We start from the raw sequence: 20,281 nt of genomic DNA on the forward strand, positions 1-20,281 counted from the left end.
GTTGGATGGTCAGTGTGAGCAATGGAAGATGTAGATTTCACTTTGACAGTGTTGCTTCCTAGGTTTTGGGTTTTTTTCATAATTGAGAAGGAAGAGAAAGTAAGTTAAAGTATTTCTTTCTTTCTTTGCTGACTGCGTCCTGTGCAACACCATTGTCTTAATATTTTTTAGGACTGTGTAACACCCTTGCTTGTCTAATTATTTCAGTTACAAAGGAAATAACTAAAACTTGATAAATAATTGTTATCCATATCTAGAAACACAGGAAACTTGACAGAGTGAAGGTAATACCACATCTTTTGAATCTGTGTTTGGGATGTTCATTTAAGTAAATTTTCTCCTTGTGTGCTGGCTTGTAATTCCTTCAAGGAATGAAGTGCTACTATTGGAGGAGTATGGCACAATGACTGAATTTCAGAGCATGTTCCCAAAAGACAAGCATTAGAGGTGTATTTGCAGCTGCTTTAGAGTAACAACCAAAGTCCTAAATTTGAAACCCTGTCCTTAAGTTCATGTTTTTGGGTGTGATCTTAGTCCAAGGAATTTTATTATTTAATGGATAGTCATGCTGTTTGTATCTCTGCCTTATCTTCACAGACAATTGGTAGCCTTTCCTGCTAAATTCTTCTTATAAACCAGATCTTTGTTTTGAGTTGGCTTCTGATGAAATGGTTGCCTTATGTAGATAGGAAACAATGCAGAAGCTGTCCCAGTGTCTGCTGCAGTTCACTGTTGGAAGTGGCAAATGGAGCTAGTTGGACTACAAATGTTTTTATCTTTCATCGTTGTTTAATACATCTTAAACTTTCCTTATTTAATATTCATCTGAAAATCAAATGCTGCAGAATTTATTGTTTAAAAACAAATGTTTCAAAATTCTTATTGTTGGGTACTGTTGGGGGATCTGGAAAAAAACAGTATGCCAGGTCTAATGTCTGAATTCAGACAAACCAGACACTATTAGATGCTAAAACACTCGCTCTGTGTCACTGAAAGTAGGCTATGGATTCTTTTGAGTCGTTAGCTGCATACTTTAGATGAGTTGACATTGTTGCTTCAGGAGTAGTGGGAAAAGTGCTTATTCCTGAAAGGCTTGAAGTCAGTGGGAATTATTAAAACAGTATGGTTTTGTAGTTCATACTGTTTTAAAACAGTATAGTTATGTATCTCACACATGCCATTTTACATTGAATGTTTTAGTGTGAATTAATTTAAGGTCCCCTTTGGGCCTGAGGAGGACCACACAAAGTTAGTGAATGCACAGTGTTAGTGTTAGCTTGGGGAAAAAAACAGTACCTAAATGGGATAAGCAGTGCTTACAGCACTAGGCTGCAATATAGTAAAAGAATTTAATGTGACGTAACTTTGTTTTGTGTCAAGGCAATGTCAGCAATTCCAGGAAATTATGTTGGAACATCACTGAAATTAGAAGGATACATTTGATTTTGTATGCTCAGTCTTGGTTTACTAAAGCAAATGTGTACTAAATGCATATTTACTGTCTTTCATTTACTGAGTACAGCCTGTCTCATGCAGAGCTATATAAAAGTATTCCTTTTCAGTATAAGCAATATATTAATTGCAGAATATCTTAATTCAAGCTCCTATCAACTGCAGATGTCAGAAATATGCTGGATACTTTTCTATTAGAAATTATATTTTCAGGGCAGGACTTAAAAAAAAAAAAAAAGACAACTTGCTTAGTGTTGTCATTTTCAGGGCTTCAGAAAATAAGAATTCCTTGCACTCAGAATGAAGAAAATCTCTGCAGTGTTTAACTGTACTGTCAGTGTTTTACTTAATATTTTTCTAATAACTTCTGCTTTCTATTTTTTTCCTGGTATGTCCTCTGAATCACCAATCTGCAGCCACTTTGTCCCAACCTTGTTGTTGACTCTGGCTTGGTTAAGCTTCCTATGCAACATGAGTGAGTGAACAAGTAGAATTTTTCAAGCAGTACTTGAACATGTAATAGCATCTTACTTCTAAATTAAACATACACCAAGAGCTTCTTTCAGATGTTGTGCAATTTAATTACAATTTTTCTTATTTTTTTACCTAAGATTTTAGTTTAAAAAAAAAAAACAGTTGTTAAGTTCCAAGCTGCTATGGGGACATCTGCTCTCTAACATGGTCCTTATAATAGGAAAACTGTTATTGGAAGTTCTTGCAGTACACCTGCAACATCACTTCTTTGTAAGCAATACAAATAAAAAGACCTTACATATGGTTATGCTTGAAAATACTTGAAATTATTCAGTTCTTTAATGCTATTGGATTGTTTCTATACGAACTGGAAAACATGGACTTCAAGAATGAAAATCATTCTCTCTGTTTAATTCTGTGCTTAGAAGTCGTGGCAGCTAAATCCAGGGATTTTTAGCTCAATGTATTCAAGTGTTAAAAATTAGCTTAAAATAGGAATAAAATAAAGACTGAGGCTGCATCAGTTGATGTGCCTGGAATAACCTGTACTTCAGGCTTCACCTGAATCACTTTGTCTGGACTCAAAAGTACTTCTGCTGTATCAGCTGCTGACTGTCATTCCAGATTGCTCTACGTGAACACTTGTAGAGGCTTGCTATGTGCTACAAGCTGTGCTATGTTTCTGGTGTAGGCATTTGACTTTTTATTCTCTGCTCTATAGTAATTTGTAATACACTTTGTTGCCCCTCATTATTCAGAGAAAATGTTTGTTCTTCAGTAAGACAGTTGTTGATTGAGCAGGTTATAAATATCAAAGGGGCTACCCAAAAGGAGCTTCTTGGTTTGACTTTTTTTTTGCTCACCTGGTTTCTCATTGTTAGAACCTGGCACAGCATCTAAGTTGCCAATGTTATAAATAGAGGTGGGAAGGTTATTTTGGGTAAGCAGGAAACCAAGTGACGCAGCATTTGCATTTAACTCTCCTCTAGAAGTTTTTGCTGGGGGGAAGACAAAAGTTTATATTCAGCCTTGGGTAAAGATTAATCTGCTCTTAAAAACAGAACGCTGAACTTTTCAGGACAAGAGAAATATTTGACATAAGTTCTAAGAGTGTAAACTAGACATGTAGCTGTAGCTACTTGTTAACCAGCTTGAATGGTTTCTGTTATCTATGCTAGCTTGTGTGTTGACAGCTGTGTGTATGAAGAATAATCAGTGGCAAATTGTTTCAGATGAGAGCTGCATTTCCTCAGCTACAGTCTTTGAAAATAACAAGCTTAGCATGTCTGACTTCTGTAGATCAGGGAAGAAGTTACTGTCAGTGAGAAATACTGCTGTAGAGACCTTAGTCCCGAGCATTCTGGTTGGGGCTCCCTGTTCTTGTGCTATAGATATTGTTGTATATTTTTAATGTAAATACTTTAAAAATGGACAATTTCCTTTGTCTGCATCTGGATAGTTAATAGAAAGGGAAGCCCAGAGACTCCACCACCCACTGTTTCAAATGTTTTCTATACAGGTAGAAGGACCTTGGGAATTGTCAATTAATTGATAGAAAAAGTTGTGTGGGTTTAATAGTAAGTGACAACAGTGTAAACTAAGCATGTGTTTATGAGTAGATGTAGCTTGTGAGTAAGGAGAACATCCAGCACCCTTATTGCAGCCACCGATTGTATCTTTCTTCATTGGTTTTGGAAGGCAGTGTGCAGACTTCCTATCAGTGTCCTGATATATTGACTGTTTCCTCGTGGCAAAATCACTGACCTTAGAAGGTAACTTGCAGTCAAAAGAAATAATGGATCAAGCATTAATTCTTACATGTGCACTTTTCATGGTTTTTTTTGTCAAGTGCTGTCAGCACATGCACGTAGTCTTCATTTAAGAATTTATTTTAAAAAACTGTGCTCTCTGTCATTAGAGCATAGAATTGAAATAACTGGAGCCCATGGGAAGCTGTTTTTTTTTAACTCAGTGTGATGCTATCAGCTGTTTTGGTTTTTTTCTTTTTTTTTTTTCAGTTATCACTGCGTGCATGTGAGTCTGATAGTCTCTGTGAGGTAAACGAAGGGAACATCAAAATCTGTTTTCTGATAGTCTTTAAGGTACAGCCACTAGTGAGTAAGGCATGGGAAAATGTAGCTTTCAACAAAGTTATTATGTAACAGTGTAAAGGGCTTTACAAAAATTCTGGCTTCAACCAATGAAGCAGCCGTGCACTACAGAGTGCATTGTTACTCTATCAGTTACCAAGTATACCTAAAGCAGCAACGGGAAAAGTCAAATCTTGCTCTAAATTGATTTATTTCTATCCTAGACAGTCATGCTGCTGTGAAATGTCCTATGGAAGTTAGGAGGTATGCAAAAAAACATTGTTTTTCTGGAAATAATTACCTTCTACCTGGTAACTTGCTTGCTTGGGGAATACACTAGGCTACAGTAATCAGAGTGCTAACAGAGAGAGCTCTATGCTGGCTGTAGAAATAACAGCTACAAAAAAAAAAAACTTTAACACCTTTTGATGCCTCTTACTTATTCCACTGTGGCTAGTTAAGGAAACCACATTGGTTGATGGTACAGAGGGAGATCAGTGGCTCTTGGGATCTCCTGTCCATAGAAGAATCCATCAGTTATGGATCTAAGCAGGGAAAGAAAATGAAGATGCATTACCTTCCATATTGATTTGAGAGGCATAGAGACTAGTTTATAGAAACTTTATTAAAGAGGAACAACTACTAGCTTTGAAGAAATTCATAATAAAGTTTAAGTAAGCTTCTGAATTGGGTAAGATGCTGAAATGAATTTTCTGTTGGGTCTTTAGAAATCTCTTACTGAGAGATGAGAAATACTACTGAAGTTGGTGGATGTGTTCTTGATTTCAGCTTTGAAAGAATGGTGAGCTGGATTTTTGGGGGTTCATGCCAGCCGTGTGATGCAGTCATTGCAATTTGGAGTTTTCCACTGCTATAAACTGGCATCTTCTTTCAGTGTAATTAATTTAATTGTCATTTGTAAGAAGCTTGTTGGCTATTAGAAGTAACAGTTTCTCCTGTGTCTTTTTAATTGAGATTTTTGTAGTGGTATTCATTTAAGCTTGACAGCAAAGTAACTTTTTTGCACTTCGGAGAGAAGTGCTGGGTATTTCACTTTTCATTTTCTATTTTTTTTCGGAGCCTTTTTTTTTAACCAAAAAAACATCATCTTATCCATATTAGGTGCTCTTGGTGTGATTACTAAATATTTCAAATCACCACAGACACAGAATTATAAACTTATTACAGTAAAAATCTATAGAATAGCTCTCTTCCATTCTCTAATATTTGATAGTGTTGAAGTTCTGTGGTTGTTTAACTTCAGTTCAGATGTCCTTGAAGAGAGTCTGGTCCTTCCTTAGAAACAATGGGGAACTCAAACTGAAGTGCATTTCAAACCCTTTAAAGACAGTGAGCAGAGTGTTACAGAGTGAGTGAAATTTCTTGATGTATTTGAGTGAGGCTCTTCACGTTGGATCTTACTGCTGGTCTTAATTCTTTCTTCCTGTTCATTTCCAATTTCTGTTTTGAAGAACTGTGCAATATGGACATTCGCTTTTTATTTCCCTCTCCTAGAAAAATGCACTGTGTATTCTGTCCTGGGATGCCTTCCGGGCACACATGCTATTTTGTCATCTTATGATCTGTCACCAAACAGCTTTTCAGAGATAGCAGAGATGTTACTTAAAGGAGAATTATTATGATTTAAGTCTGTAAGTGATAATGCAAACAGTAGCTGTCTGTTGCTGGCCCTGCTAAGTGGATGTGAATAGCTTCTAATAGTTTGCATTTTTTCAGTGAGTGATTCTCATATTCAAGTGCATCTGTAGTGAATCATTTCTTCATTTTAACAGGAGAATCTGCCCAGTTATATTATCTCCATTCTGAAACTATATGGGCACTGGCTGTCCTGGCTGTAAGCCTGAGCATTGCAAGGAATTGCTGAAGTAATCTTCCATATCTGCCAGCCATATCTCAGAATTTCCTAACCTTGTGGGGGATGGTCTCTGGTGATGCATTAATGGTGAAGCTTTGTTTTCACTGTGGCAGTGATAGTAGATAGAGGTAGTTTGACTGTGAAGTAATGTTTGTGTTGTGGAATAGTCAGCATGAGTCACTGAAGAGTCCATACTGTATTTCAAGTATAGGCATGACTTTATCTACAGTTTTTTGTTTTAATGTACGATTCTGAAATATTTATTACTATAGTGTCATTATAATCTAATTGTGCAAGTGAAAACTGAAGGCATATTTTGCATATGTCTCAGATACACTAAAAAGTGCTAATTTGTAATTGAATTTACACTTCAGCCCCTACTTTCTTTAGGCATTCCTCTCAGTGCAAACGGCTGCTAGCTTTCACTGTGGAAAGTCAGCTCCATCATTGGTATGTGAGACTGGTTTCAATGAAGACTCTGTCAGAGAGACAATTTACCAAAGCTGTTTTTTAATGTAACAAGTTCATGATGTAACTGCACTACTCCTTCAGTCTCATGGTTGTGCAAAGAGACCAATAGAAGAACTTAAGAGTATAAATTGAGCAGATTCACTGATATTTGAACAATGTACCAATACAGAATTTAAGAGAATACCAAATGAAATGCTGAAGGAATGGTTGTTACAGGTGTGAATTCATACGCTTAAATTGTTACTTGACTTTGCTGTAGTTCTCATATAAAGATTAGCAGTAGGATTTGTGTCGAAGAACTTGGTGTTATTTGACTAAGGTCAGTGAATGAGTGGAGCTGTTTCCATAGTCATGCGTGTAACTGAGTTATTTCTTTTGTTATGAATGTTTGAGTTTCAGGTGAAACAATAATAAGGTTGCTTGCATTTCATTTGCACTCCAAAGTTACAAAGAGCACAATAACACTAATTGATAGAACAAATTCTGTTACAGGACACTTTTGAAAGAGCCACCACCACTAGCTGTGTGTTTTTGCTAGTGATGTGCAAGAGCCCACATGCTGCACTCGTAGAGTTCTGCACCAATGCACTGTATCCAGTGCTGAAATGTACCACCCACTGCCTCATCATGATGACATCCTCTGTTTGATCTCCATAAACGCTCATCAAGTGTCAGTGAATGTCAGTGGAGGAACTGAAGAATTGAGTTTCGCACCTTTGCTTCATCTGTGCTTCCATGTTGGACACAGTTTTGTCAAACTGCCCCTCTGCTGTCATTTGTCACAATGCAACAAAATGTAATGGAATGTTAGTGGGAATGTTCAACCTCTACTTCCATACCACAAACATCTGCATCTGAATTTTTGGGCTACATAGTAAAATAGGAAGTTTTGCTTTATTTAGGAGCAGCCCTTGGCAATGGAAATAAAATAAGCTGGTAATTTTTGATCATTCTCCTTTTCAGTTGTCTTATGGATTTTTTTTTTCCCTTAAGTTACATCTTTGACTTTTTTGGAGGAACTTGAGAAAATCAAAGTCACCATTTTAGATTTAGATCTCAGTGTTCTTAAATCTTACAGATTTAACTGCTTTTATCAGAAGCATCTAAATAGTCTTGCTTGAGCACATCTTTCTAGACTAAGACGAAGTCTGAAAATTTGCCTGTGTAAAAACATTGTTTAGAAGTACTTTTGCACTTCTGTAGTTGAAGCTTAAAGACAGTTTACTATCTCTTTTTATTCATTTTAGACAATTCAACCTTCGAATGAAGAGAGATACATCTCTTTTTAGTGAGGATTTTAAAGTAGAAACATCAAACGAAGTAATTGATTATGATACCTCCCATATTTACACTGGACACATTTATGGTAAGTACAACACTTTAAAATGGATTAAAGTGCAGTCCTTGTGAAACAGGAGTTTTTAATAGTTCATGCAGAAATTGTATATCCGTATGGTTAGGTTATTTTCATTAAACTTCAGTAATGCATCTAAATGACTTTCTTTCCACTTTCATCCTCTAACAAGTCATACTTTAATGATTATTTTCACCTAATCCTTACCATACATCTGTAGAAATTGAAACTCAGTTCTGTTTATGAACTTACTCTTTCTAGAAAGTCTGATATTCTTTGAATGCAACTTTTTAAATATATAAATAAAACAAAATCAGGTACTGTTCTTAGTTAAAGGAGTAGAGGGGTTGTGAATGTCTCAAACATGTATCAATCCATCCACATTTAAATATAGCTGTAGTTTTAAGAAAGTTATGCTTGAAAAGAAGAAAGTCCTTGGAACAGAATTTTTCCTTTGGAAGCTTTCAGAATTCAGTATACGCTCGATGTTTCTTTGCGTGAATAGATGTATAAAACAGTGCTTGAATATCAGATTAAATGTTGCATCTTTGACACCCTTGAAATATGGAGTTGAATTCTCCGCTGAATGCTTTTTACACTTGTCCTATATATGTCTGATTTGTGCTGAAAACTTCAAAGCTCTTAAACATAGGAACTATGATTTTGGGTCAGCTGCATTTCTTACTGTTGAATACTCTTAAAGTTCAGACACAATTTTCTCTAAGAATGTCTTACTGCTCTACTGCAGTATATTACTACTTTATATTTCATATGTTTTAAGCAGTTGGGAACTGCTTCGCAATTAAAAATATGCCATAATAATTCCTTAGCACTGTCTTGATTAACACCTTGCATAGAGTATATGCTTGAAGTATTCACAGTATTGAATGCCTTCACAAGTTTTGGTTGGCTTTTTTTAAGTACTTTTTTGTCCTTAACAGGTGAGCAGGGAAGTTTTAGCCATGGATCTGTTATTGATGGAAGATTTGAAGGATTCATCCAAACTCACAGTGGGACTTTTTATATTGAGCCAGCAGAGAGATATATTAAGGACAGAACTCTACCATTCCACTCTGTCATCTATCATGAAGATGATATCAGTGAGTACTTTGTTTCTGTGCTACAGATGAAATAGATTTTTTTTTCTATAAAATGTCAGAAACTGTAAGCCATTTGTAAGCATCAAGTGAGACTTTGGCTTGCATGTGACAGAGTGAATCACACTGTCCTGGAGTGATTCATACGCAGTTACTGTATGAAAGAGATTTATGGCAAGCCCAAGTGAATTTTCCTTATTCTGCCATTTTAAGAAATTCTTAACAGTCAAGTTTAAGTGTGTAAACAGTGTATTTTCTGCAGTGAGTGTGTTTTTTGTTTTGAAAAATACCTTTTTAAAATGTCCTATACTGATAGCTCTTTTCTGTGACCTGCAAAATATAGGGTAGTTTAAGTTCAAGTCACTCTGTGCACTTAAAAACAACCAATAAAGGTGATGCTTGTGAAAATAAAAGCTTCACCTGAGTGTGTGGGTTCAGGGGTCTTCAAATATCTCATTAGAAGGTGAGGTGTATGTCCTGTTTATGAAACTCTGCTGGGGGTTGAAGCTGATGGAAATGTATAGGGAATATTACTTGAGCAGAATAGCCACATTAGTCTAACTTTGAATGTAAATGCACAGAAAGACTACAAAATACCATGGAAAACTTATTATATTTTCATAACTGATGTTTCAGATTTCTGCACTCACTTTTGTATATATGATATATCTTCAGCTGGTACAAGTAAAAAATACTTGTATAATTTCACAGAGTTTCTGAATGAATGCAGTTACTGAATTTTATGTACATTTTAAATACTACTTGTTTTTTGACTTCCTAAATGTGCATCTTCCTGCTACTTAAAAGACTTCTAGTTGAATATGAAGTAAGTTCATATGGTAATTTCATTTTATCAATTTTTATGCCTTTCCATAAGAGCTATTTTTGCACTGAACTTCAGCTCAAAAGAAAAAAGACCTCACAATAGCTTTTAAAAACAAAGGCAAACATCCTGATCTGTTACTGTATTAACTTAAGCTAGCTCTTGTGAAATAGAGGCAAACTTTCAGTATCTTACACAGGACAAAGGCAACAAAAATGCTCACGTTGCTAATCCAGAAGAGTGGGGGAGGGGTGGAATCTTAGCTTTTATTTGGGATATTTTTTGGTCAGAAGCATTATAGCCTTTTGAAACAATATGCTTTTTAGTGCCTTTCAGAAATCACAATGTAACTTATGATTAGCATCTCAATGAGGTCTTATTCAGTAGTTAAACAAAAGGTTTTTTTGTAAATGAGGATCATATTGTCAACTTTATAAGGCGGCTTTTGTCTATGTTACAGTGGATATGGTGGAAGGCAGCCTTCTATTCATGACTTGAAACACAGCTTGAATGATTTTAGTTTCTAAATCACTCCTGATCAAACAGGTTTTATAATCTAGTGCAAGAAATATGCAAACTGCTATTTTTATTAAAATGCTTTGGAAGATGTTTTCTTTAAGGTTTTGTTGGAACTTGATTTACTTCAATTAAATCCTGTATGCTGTAAACGTATCCCTGAGTTCATACTGTAAAATACAAAATTGATTGCATATTTTCTCAAATCAACAGTAGACAGAAAAATCCAGTTCAGAACTTCAGGAAATGAAATTTGTCACTTAATTCTCTGTGGTCTTAGAGGACTTTCACAGCTGAGAACGGAAAGTGAAGGATTTTGTAGTTTTGTGTAGTGTCTGCTGAATTTACTGCCCATTGCAGACTGTATTATTTGAGAACTTGAGTTGTTTGGGTTTTTCTCATATTGTGGTTGCCAGTATTATAATGAAGGTTTACTTGGCATTTGTCATGGGATCAGTGTGACAGACTGCCTATAAAAAAAAAACAAAACACCCTTAATACAGATTAAATGCTTAAATTTGATCTTTTGTTCTGACACTGTTGCTCTTGCTAATATTAGCCAGATCTCTGCGGCTTTTGTTGAATTTTCACTGAATTTTCATTATTTTCAGTGAAAGTTTGGTGTCGTGTCCTTGTCCCAGATGCCTAAATCAAGTATCCATTAAGTAGTTAACCTAAATACTCAAGAGGTTATAATGTTTGCTGACAAATAGAAGCAGAAAATGCAATTTTAAGTCTTTTATGTCAGGTAGTGCCTTTTTAAGGGTGAAAATTCTTTGAATTCATTTGAGAATCTGTAGTTGAATGACTTAAACCTTTCTGCCATCTAGTTAAACAAGAATGAAATTTTAAAATCCTGTTCTTGATGTTATTACTATTATTACCTTTTTCTTAACATTGTGTCAGGATGTACCAAAATAGAAATTGGAAATCAAAAAAATTTTAGCAATGAGGGGAAGAGACATCAGGTCTTTGTTTTACCTGAGGATTTTCTTCAGTTAGAGAACTGATCCTGTAATTATCCTTTTATGGACTGTGGTGGAAAGTAGACTTGCAGTGTTTTTCAGATCAGCGTGACTGGAAGCAGCCCTTCTGATGGTAAAGGCATGTGTTTTCTCGTGATCAGTTCATAGGGCTGTGGTATGGGCAAGCTAAGGGCCAGCTGAAGGCTGTACTTCTCAAAGCCATTAAAAGCACCGCAAGAACGTGGGTCAGACTTCTGTCTCCAAGTCATCTGACATGGTGTAATTCCTGTTTGGCTTCTTCAACGAGGAATCTTCTGCAGGGGATGGTGGAAATAACACGTCTTGGAAGATGAGTAGAGAACAGTGACTTTCCAGTTTAGGAGTAATTCAACGTTTAAATAAGAAAGCTTTGTGTGCAACTTTCTCTGTAAACAAGACGTGCTCCCAAACTGTACTACTCTATATAACCTTGCCTCCTCTTTTTAGCAGTGTGGATTCAGATCTGTCATTTGAATTTGTTTTTTCCAGCACAGGCAAAACCTTGGTGATTGCTCTTGCTGACTGTTTAAAGTACATTTTTAAAAATAATCTTAGTGGTCATGCCTTTGAAGTGATTCTTACCAGAAAGTAGTTTCTGAGGTGGGAAATTTGCTTGAACTGCAGTCAGTCAATACTGGAAATGTGTTAAGGGATTTCCTAACTCCTTTGGGAAACAAGATTTAGCAGAAGCACTGCTTAGCTTGTGTAGTTCGCTGGGAGTATCTTTTTCTAGTACTGCTCTGTCAACTGTCAATGCCAGGAAGTGTGCATAGAAGTGTGTTGATAACAACATGGCATTTTGTGCTGCTACAAAATACGCTGTGCGGTCATTTCTCCATGTTATTTCTGTGGATTCCTGCGAGTGCCACCTGGAGGAGTTGCTTTGAAGCATGTTGGATTTGCACAGATTTTGTGCTGTCAGCGAGGCAGGATTGCCCCTTACTTTCTAACTCCTGTCCTTTTGTAATATGGGTTGTATAATGTGCCTTAAGTCCAGGGATAAATAGTGATGTGAAAGCGGGCTGTGAGTGTTATAGTTAGATCAAATACTGCAAATTTCTTGTTGAAATGAGAGATGGGAAGGAACATACCTATAATCCTTTGCTCTTGATAGCTCTTGATAGCTGTGGTCTAGCAGTGGTAGCCAGGATACCCAAAGGTGCAGATCTCAGCAGTGACTGAGCAGTGCTGTTTATTGGGTGCAGCAAAGCCAGTGTTATACCAAGTAGTTAATCAAATTGGTGCAGAAATGAGGTGGCTTGTAGTAAGCATTTTTCTATTGGTTTCTCTGGCCCTGTGCTAGGACTAACCATATTGAGAGGAATATTACGAGGCTGCGGTTATAAAACAGTGCTCATGTGCTGTTAGAGTTGGAAATACAGGAAACTAATATGTAGAAAATAATTAGAACTCTTATAGTTTTAATAACTGTAATTCGTGACCGCTTGTGTAAAATAATGAAAGGGCAAGTTATTTAATAAGTGTAGGATTTTTTAACTATTAATTACTCTGTATTACTGTACTTACCTCTCTGAAGATGCAAATTTCTTTTGCTTTGAACAATAATCCTTATTAGAATGCAAACTTGGATGGAAATTACCTTCCACACAAAATCGAGATTTTGCTAATAGCCTCTTTGGCAAACACCAGTAAAAAAGAAATAGGCATAAAATTTACTGTAAGAAAAAAATAGTGACTCTGTTTTATATTAGGGTAGCTTGTATAAAATCCACACTTAAAATACACCTGAAACTACTATACTGTACTTGGATATCTTTATGAAAGATAAAGTTGATTTGCTAGTGTGGTAAAGAAGTACCTGCAACTACAAGGTTTCAGTTGCTCTCATGCTGAAATTTTAAGCATGCTTATTAAATTAGGTTATTTCCCACTAAGTGAAGTTTATAATTGCTGTGAAGTATTTTGTACCTGGAGAAGGATCCAATTAAAAAAAAGTTAAGTACATTTAATTTAACCTAATCTGTCATTAACTCATTCTAGTCAACCACATGATTTCTTTAAGCACTTGTAGAAGTGTGGCTAGGGGGAATAAATATTGGAAGACTGCTTTTATTTGTTAATATTTGTCCTTACAATCTTACCATTGTGTCTGTTGTACAGTCTTTCAGTGTTTATTTTGATTTTTTTATTTTTATTTTTACAGAACTCCAGCGCCTTTAGCTGCACGACAAGGATACTGTACTTAGATTTGTTTGCTATTTAGTTTTCCTTGTCTTTTAATGAAATTCAGAGCTTAATGACATAGGAAAAGAATCTGAATCAAGCTGGGTTTTGTATATTGAAGTGGTTTAGCAGTATCGTATCTGTTCCCTGCGTTCATGTTATAAGGAATCAGAGGTAATTTAAGGGCAGCTTTCTGATGAAGCTGAACCAGAATAATCCTGCAACAGCAGACATACTGAGCTCCAGTAGGCAGCAGGTTGGTTTTGACTTCACAGAGCTGGAGAGTCCACAGTAAAATCTCCTGAAATGCATATCCTATGAACATCAGGGCCTCATACAACTCTTAGGCTTTAGAAATCTGCTTTTAAAAATCCCATCTATGTACTTGGGTTTTGTATCTTTGCATGTACTAGGAAAAAAAATATGGTAATGTTTATGTATTTCTGATAAAAACTGCACCCTGTTGAGGTGGTGGTGGAACTGGTTTGGCCTACGGAAACTGGTTCTGTAAGTATCTGTACATTTGACTCAGACAACTTGTCCTCTGTTACCTCTTTCTGGGGCACCAACTTATAATGGGTTCCAATCTACAGAGAAACAGAAGGGAGTGGGGCGGGTGGCAGCAACGCCTCTTTCCTTCAGTACTTCTCACTCCTTGAGGAAGCTTTTGCAAGGTTAAGTTGCTCAGAATGCTTACAGATCTTCAATAGATACTAACATTCTAAGGCAATAAACCTGACCACTTAGTTCTTACATGCCTTACATGTGCTTCTTGATGGACTAGTCTGGATTTTCAGCATATTTAACTGGTGTATTAACCCAGTTGATACTACTGTTCTGCTATTAAAATTGAAATGATGAGCTGTAATAAAGCGGTGATGAAAGGGGTTTTTTTCAGTCTTATTTAAAACAGTAAAAATTTTGCAGTCTGTGATTCTTTAAGTTTCTTACATTTACATGCGTGCATCTGCACATGCACACTGTCTTCTCTGATACCCTTGTTGCTTACTTTCTGGAATTTAAATCGCACATTTGACTGTCAACAGAATTGTTAACTCCTGATTAATTGTGGAGTTGAGTTGGAAACCAGGGGTCATTGGAGTTTCAGTTCTAATGCATTGTTGTCAGTTGACAGGAAGCTATACAAATGTTTTTAAAATTAAGTGGAAGATGAATAAAATTAACAAAATCCTTTAAGAAGCCTTTGCAAGATTTCTTAGTTTTACTTTAGCAAGTAAAATAAAACCAACCATTTTATCCAGACTGTCTTTGATATATCTGATCTCAAATAATGCATCACTGAGCTGTTTCCTTATTATTGCTGTTGGTTCAAGCTGATCTGGAAAGATTCCTGGATGATAACTCTTGTTCTTACGTTATACATTGCTCACTTATTTTCTTTCGATATCTATAAGAAGTCAGTTTTAAGAAGCAATCATAGTTTTTTTTGGTTTCTTAAACTTAAGATATATCCTAAAGTTGTAACAATGAATGGAAAAAGCTGAGTGCTTGAGTCTTAGAATGCTTTTATCATAAACTACATGAGCTTATTAGACACAAACTGTAAAATCATAGTATCACATACTATATTTATTATATTTTATTTATTTTTAAATATCTAATGTTTTGACACTTGTGATTTTGAGTTTGTAATCTCAGCCTGTCTTTTCTCTCTGTAGAATATCCTCATAAATATGGACCACAAGGAGGTTGTGCAGATCATTCAGTATTTGAAAGAATGCAGAAGTACCAGATGACTGGTATAGAAGAACCCACAACAGAGGTACTACAGGCTATAATGAGTTATACTGATTAGAAATCAGTGTAATGATAGCGTTTCTTTATATTATTTCTCTTTTCAACTTCTGGTATCAGGAATCATCCCTCTATGTTGCAAGGAACAGCTTCACAAAAATTTCTAACCTAAAATATTTCTGTTTCTTAAAATAACGTTTCCAGATTTTTATTTTCTTAATGCTTCCACAGCATAGATGTGCTAGCTCCTCATCTTGACGAGTCCCAGATTTTTAGACAATTTCAGATGTATTTTTTAGTTAGGCTTGTGATGAGGAATATACTTTGTTACAGTTGAGAAGGAAGTTTCAAGATCACTTTTTTTAGAAAGTAATATATTTATCCTTGAGGAGCAGGAATTTTCAGATTTGTTAGTGTGACACGCTTGTAATATGAGTGCTTCCAGTGATAAATAAGGCCAATGTGACTGGGAGGGACTTAGTAGCAATATTACAAGTTTGAAGGGGTTCAAATATGCTGCAGATTGTCTATAATAGGAGGTGGTCTATGGGAGCAACTTTCCTATCATTTTAAAGTCTTAGTTTTGTTTTGTCTTCAGCGTTGCTCCGCTTGTTGTGAAATCGGGATTTTTTTCAACGCTTTCCAACACTAATTTAAGTTCATTTTAGTTATAGCTGTGTTCTGAACACTTTGAACTTGTGGCATCATGTTGTGATGTTTAAGATCTGCCAGCAAAATGATGCACTATGGTTAGTAAAATGGCATCAGCAATTTCAAGTGTATTTAAATTGTAACTCCACGTATTGAAGGCAATATCAACAGTGTGATGCAGTTCAGTGCTAATAACAATAACATGCTTTCCCAAAAATGTACTTCTAAAAAGTTTGTCTTACCAAGCCAGTGAATGCTATAATGCAAGTGTTAGCATGTACAGCTCTAAGCAGCAAGTTTTATTTTGACTTCATATTTCTGTATGCTGCGGTAACCGAGATAATGACAGTGTGAAGTAACCTATGGTAGGGAGGATATATTTAAATCCCACAGTAGTATTTTTTTTAATCTTTGAAACTGTTCATCTTCAAAAAGAATTGTGAAAAAGAAAAGTTTGCAAGATCACATGGATGAGAAGAATGTTATTTTGAATTAACTGCTTTTTGTAAGAAAAAAGGTGAAATGCATGGAAGGATTTTGCTGAGTTATCATTAGGACAGAGGATGTACTTGATTGACTGTAGTATACTTAGTTTAAATCAACTTTGTATGTCAAAGAAAACTAATGAAAATCTGTCCATGTTAGTGGTGTGTGTTCAGGAAAGAAATGATTGCTATGTTGAGATCATCTAGTAGAGCTACAAAATTAATATATTTGTTTCCCATATATTTGCAGAAGCCCTCTGAAGAGCCTGACAGCAGTGGTCCACAGCTTCTAAGAAAGAAACGTGCCGCTCAAGCTGAAAAAAATACTTGTCAGCTGTATATTCAGACTGATCATCTGTTCTATAAGCACTATGGAACAAGGGAAGCTGTAATTGCACAGGTATTTCTAAGCCCTTTGTTTAAACAATCTGCTTTTATTTTTATTATTTCTGACTAATTTTAATTGAACGTTAATATACACAATGAAGTTTCGTTTGTTACAGTCACCCTGGCATTACTGATGCATTATTTCACTAAAAGCACTCAATGTGCTGGTGAAAAAGGTCACAGGCACTTAGGCTTCCTTTAGTTAATAATTACAACTGCAGTTTGTTGAATGCATCTCAGCAAGACTTATCTGATTTTATTTTATATCTTTTTCTTCTCTCTTCTCTTACTTAGATAAATACTTCCTGAAGACTTTTGTTCTGTTTGACAACCTGCCAGGCTTCTCTGTTAACATTCATGTAGTCTTCTGTTTGAAATTTTAGCTCAAAATACTTAGTGTTAATAGCACTGAGTTCTGTTCCTGTAGTGTCTGGCATGGTTGAAGGTCAGAAAAGCAGTGGTAACTAAAGGCAGATATTTTTCATTTGTCAGTACACCAGTAATTGGAAGACATTTTTCACCATTTGTTGCTAAGAAAAATGTATAGCTCATTAATTATACTTCTTTTGCACTGCTATTTACAATTCTGACTTGCACTGTTTGTTCATCACACTGTATGTCTGTAATTGAGTTGAGTCGCATTTTCCAAAGCTCTGAAGTCACCTTCAGAGTCAGGAGTTCAGTGAGGCAGCATTTCTGTTCCCCTGGAAAAGGTATATGATAAGGTGTTTTCAGATCTGTTTTTCTACCAGAAATAAAAGAATAGTGTTCTAAAAACTATTTTTTCTAAAAAAAAAAAAAAAAAAAAAAAAAAGAATAAAAATAAATACAATGCTTTGAATACAATTTTAATTACTGTACTATTTATGGTAGCATTGAACTGAATGAGTATCACTAGTTATCTGAATTTCTAGTTAATGTAGTTATGTAAAAATAAATGACTGCTAAAGATTTTGCTTTTACCTGTCATGTTATCAAAGTACATACTAGGTGATTTATTTCTGCTGTTTACCATCATTGTTTGCTTTTAAAAGGCCTGTTAGGACTTACATTGCACAATACTCTGTGTGTAACTAAGTATAGGCTGTGAAGTTATTTAAGATGAGCTATGGTGTAGTGCATAGATCTTTGAACTATGGCTTTGTTTAATTTTTCGAACAGATATCCAGCCACGTTAAAGCAATTGACACAATTTACCGCTCAACAGATTTCTCAGGAATCCGTAACATCAGCTTTATGGTGAAACGAATAAGAGTAAGTAATGCTGGAAATACTTGCAGCTTCACCTGTGCTGACTGGAAGCTCTATTGCTTAAAAAGATCAGTTGTATTTTGCGTGGTCAACTCGTACAAGAATCAACTTGTTTATGTTTCACTTGTTGCCTGCTGGGCAAGTACTGTATTACTCCCCAGGGACTTTAATTCTAAAATATGTAGATATAAATTCCTCCTTGGTTTAGGAGGATAATTATGAACTTATAGGTACTGATTAAATAAAAAAAACAAATAAGGGTGTATTTACTAGACAAATGTAATTCTTTATTTTTAGAACTTGTTTTTCCAGTCATTGAAGTTTTAATATGTCATTACCTGTAAATCTTCAGCAACATCTTCAACTGTTAACATAACAAGGTATTGACAGCAATAAGCCTCTTGGCTGCTATTTATGAATCCAATTAAAATGAATCACTTATAACAGTTTGTTTCAATTTTCTTTTAGATTAATACAACTGTAGATGAGAAGGACCCTTCAAATCCCTTCAGATTCCCTAACATTGGTGTGGAAAAGTTCCTGGAACTGAACTCGGAACAGAATCATGATGATTATTGCTTGGCCTATGTGTTTACGGACCGTGATTTTGATGATGGAGTTCTTGGTCTGGCTTGGGTTGGAGCCCCTTCAGGTAATTGTGTATCCAAACCTTCAACACTAAGGTATTAAAGAAGTACTGTGGGTAGGTTCAAAGAATAAAAGTAGAAACTGTTACTTAAGCTGACAGTAAACAGACGTTTCATAACGTGCTTCTTAGAATTTTGGTTTCGTATGCTATTTTTTATAATAGAAACAGGATATCTCACTTAGTCACTGAGTCTTGTTGTCTTCCTCATGGGCAGTACCTCAGCAATAAGGAAGAGCATCTTTCTTTCAGTTGAAAGAGGTGACATTGGATGTTTTTTTATTTATGATGGGTACAAATGATCAGTGTAGTGTCAGAGGAGGCAGAAGTATTCCTGCTGTATGCAAAGAGAGCTTAAAACTGCACAGTATTCATTTTCTACTAGAATAACACTGCAGAAACTTTAGGTTTTCTAAATGATTTTGGAAATATTTTTGATACATAAGTAAAAACAGTGATATTTTGTCTGGGAGTTACAAGAATAATTGTCAGTGTTCTTGAACTGCTTCTCATTAGTTTAAAACCTGTCATATGTCTTGGATCTTAACTATCTCCTGCTATGTAAAAAAAAATATATATATATATATGCATCAAATAATGACTTCATGCGTGCAGCATCTTGAGATGTTTTCCTAGGATGTGTTAGTTTTATAAATGAGTATGTTTAAAAGTTGTTGGTCTTTTCAATTCAAGGAAATGAAAATTCTCTGTAGCTCAGCACAAATTCAAAATTGTATAAGCTTTCTCAAAAATGAAATTGAGAATGATCTATCTTTTTATCTTTAGCTTAATTCTCGGTTGCATAGCAATTACTGGAGGGAAGAGATAGCAGGTCTATGAAACTTTGCACGAGTGTGGATACTTCCAAGAGAACATCACAAAGAGCTTTAACAGAATTTGAGTAATAGTGTAAGAAATGTTATGATGACATCTCACAAAGGCTTTAAATTACAGCCTTCCTTTGGCTACTGCTGTACTTTTCTCTGAAACATGTTATCTAAAGAGTAGTGAATCTGTGTGAGAAAGTTTTGTGCTGTGACATCTGCTTTTCATTTTAGGAGAGTAAAATGCTCAAATAAGCGTTCATAGAATATTCAGAGTGGAATAAGTATGTTAAGGAAATATATTATACACTAATTCTAGTGGTTGTGAAAGAACCATAGGAAGCGTGATGCTCAGGTTACCTTTGTAAATAAGAAACTGAGTCTGTGATGTTTAGTTTTGTGTATGCACTGAACAAGCATTGGATGCATTCGAATGTGAATTCTGTAAACCTTTTTTCCAAAAAGAAGATTTAACTGGCAAAAAATCAAGTTGCTTTGAGAGATTTTCATTCAGAGAAAGAAGAAGATGAAGATTGACCTTCTAAACAAAGCTCTGATTAACTCCCACGTCAAAGTCATTTCCAGTTTTTGGTTGTACAGTAAAGAGAAGGAATCACTTCTGCTGACAAGGACATGTTGCTAATCTTAGGCATTTTTTTAGTAAATGTTTTTGCTGTGACAGAAGATCTTCTGTGACTGTTTTTTTGTCTTTTATTTAGTGAAATCCAAAATAATATGTACATTGAGTCCACCTCTGTTGGACAGTGCTTACTACTAGTCAGGTACTACAGGTATGGTACAACCCAAGGCTTGTACAAGCAGTGAAAAGCCCAAAATAGCCCTTAATAGCTACTCTAAAAAACCTAACTTGTGTGAATGAACTCATTCAGTGCTGAGAGCATTAGTGTGGATAAACTTAATCTCCTTTCCAAGTTGGATTA

The 20,281-nt window shown here is 35.5% G+C and overlaps 1 protein-coding gene across 1 annotated transcript in view; it reads left to right on the forward strand.

Moving 5' to 3' along the window:
• ADAM10 (ADAM metallopeptidase domain 10) overlaps window positions 1–20,281 on the forward strand; it is a 42,682-nt gene that overhangs the window by 12,102 nt on the left and 10,299 nt on the right. Inside the window, exons 3-8 of the mRNA XM_065733790.1 lie at window positions 7,611–7,729; window positions 8,659–8,817; window positions 15,021–15,124; window positions 16,483–16,632; window positions 17,781–17,873; window positions 18,339–18,522. Of these exons, the coding sequence (XP_065589862.1) occupies window positions 7,611–7,729; window positions 8,659–8,817; window positions 15,021–15,124; window positions 16,483–16,632; window positions 17,781–17,873; window positions 18,339–18,522 (809 nt within the window). The remainder of the gene's footprint in view (window positions 1–7,610; window positions 7,730–8,658; window positions 8,818–15,020; window positions 15,125–16,482; window positions 16,633–17,780; window positions 17,874–18,338; window positions 18,523–20,281) is intronic.

Source organism: Cyrtonyx montezumae, unplaced genomic scaffold, assembly GCF_038088225.1.
Source record: "Cyrtonyx montezumae isolate F1298 unplaced genomic scaffold, pur_monq_1.0 scaffold_17, whole genome shotgun sequence".
NCBI classification, from domain to species: domain Eukaryota; kingdom Metazoa; phylum Chordata; class Aves; order Galliformes; family Odontophoridae; genus Cyrtonyx; species Cyrtonyx montezumae.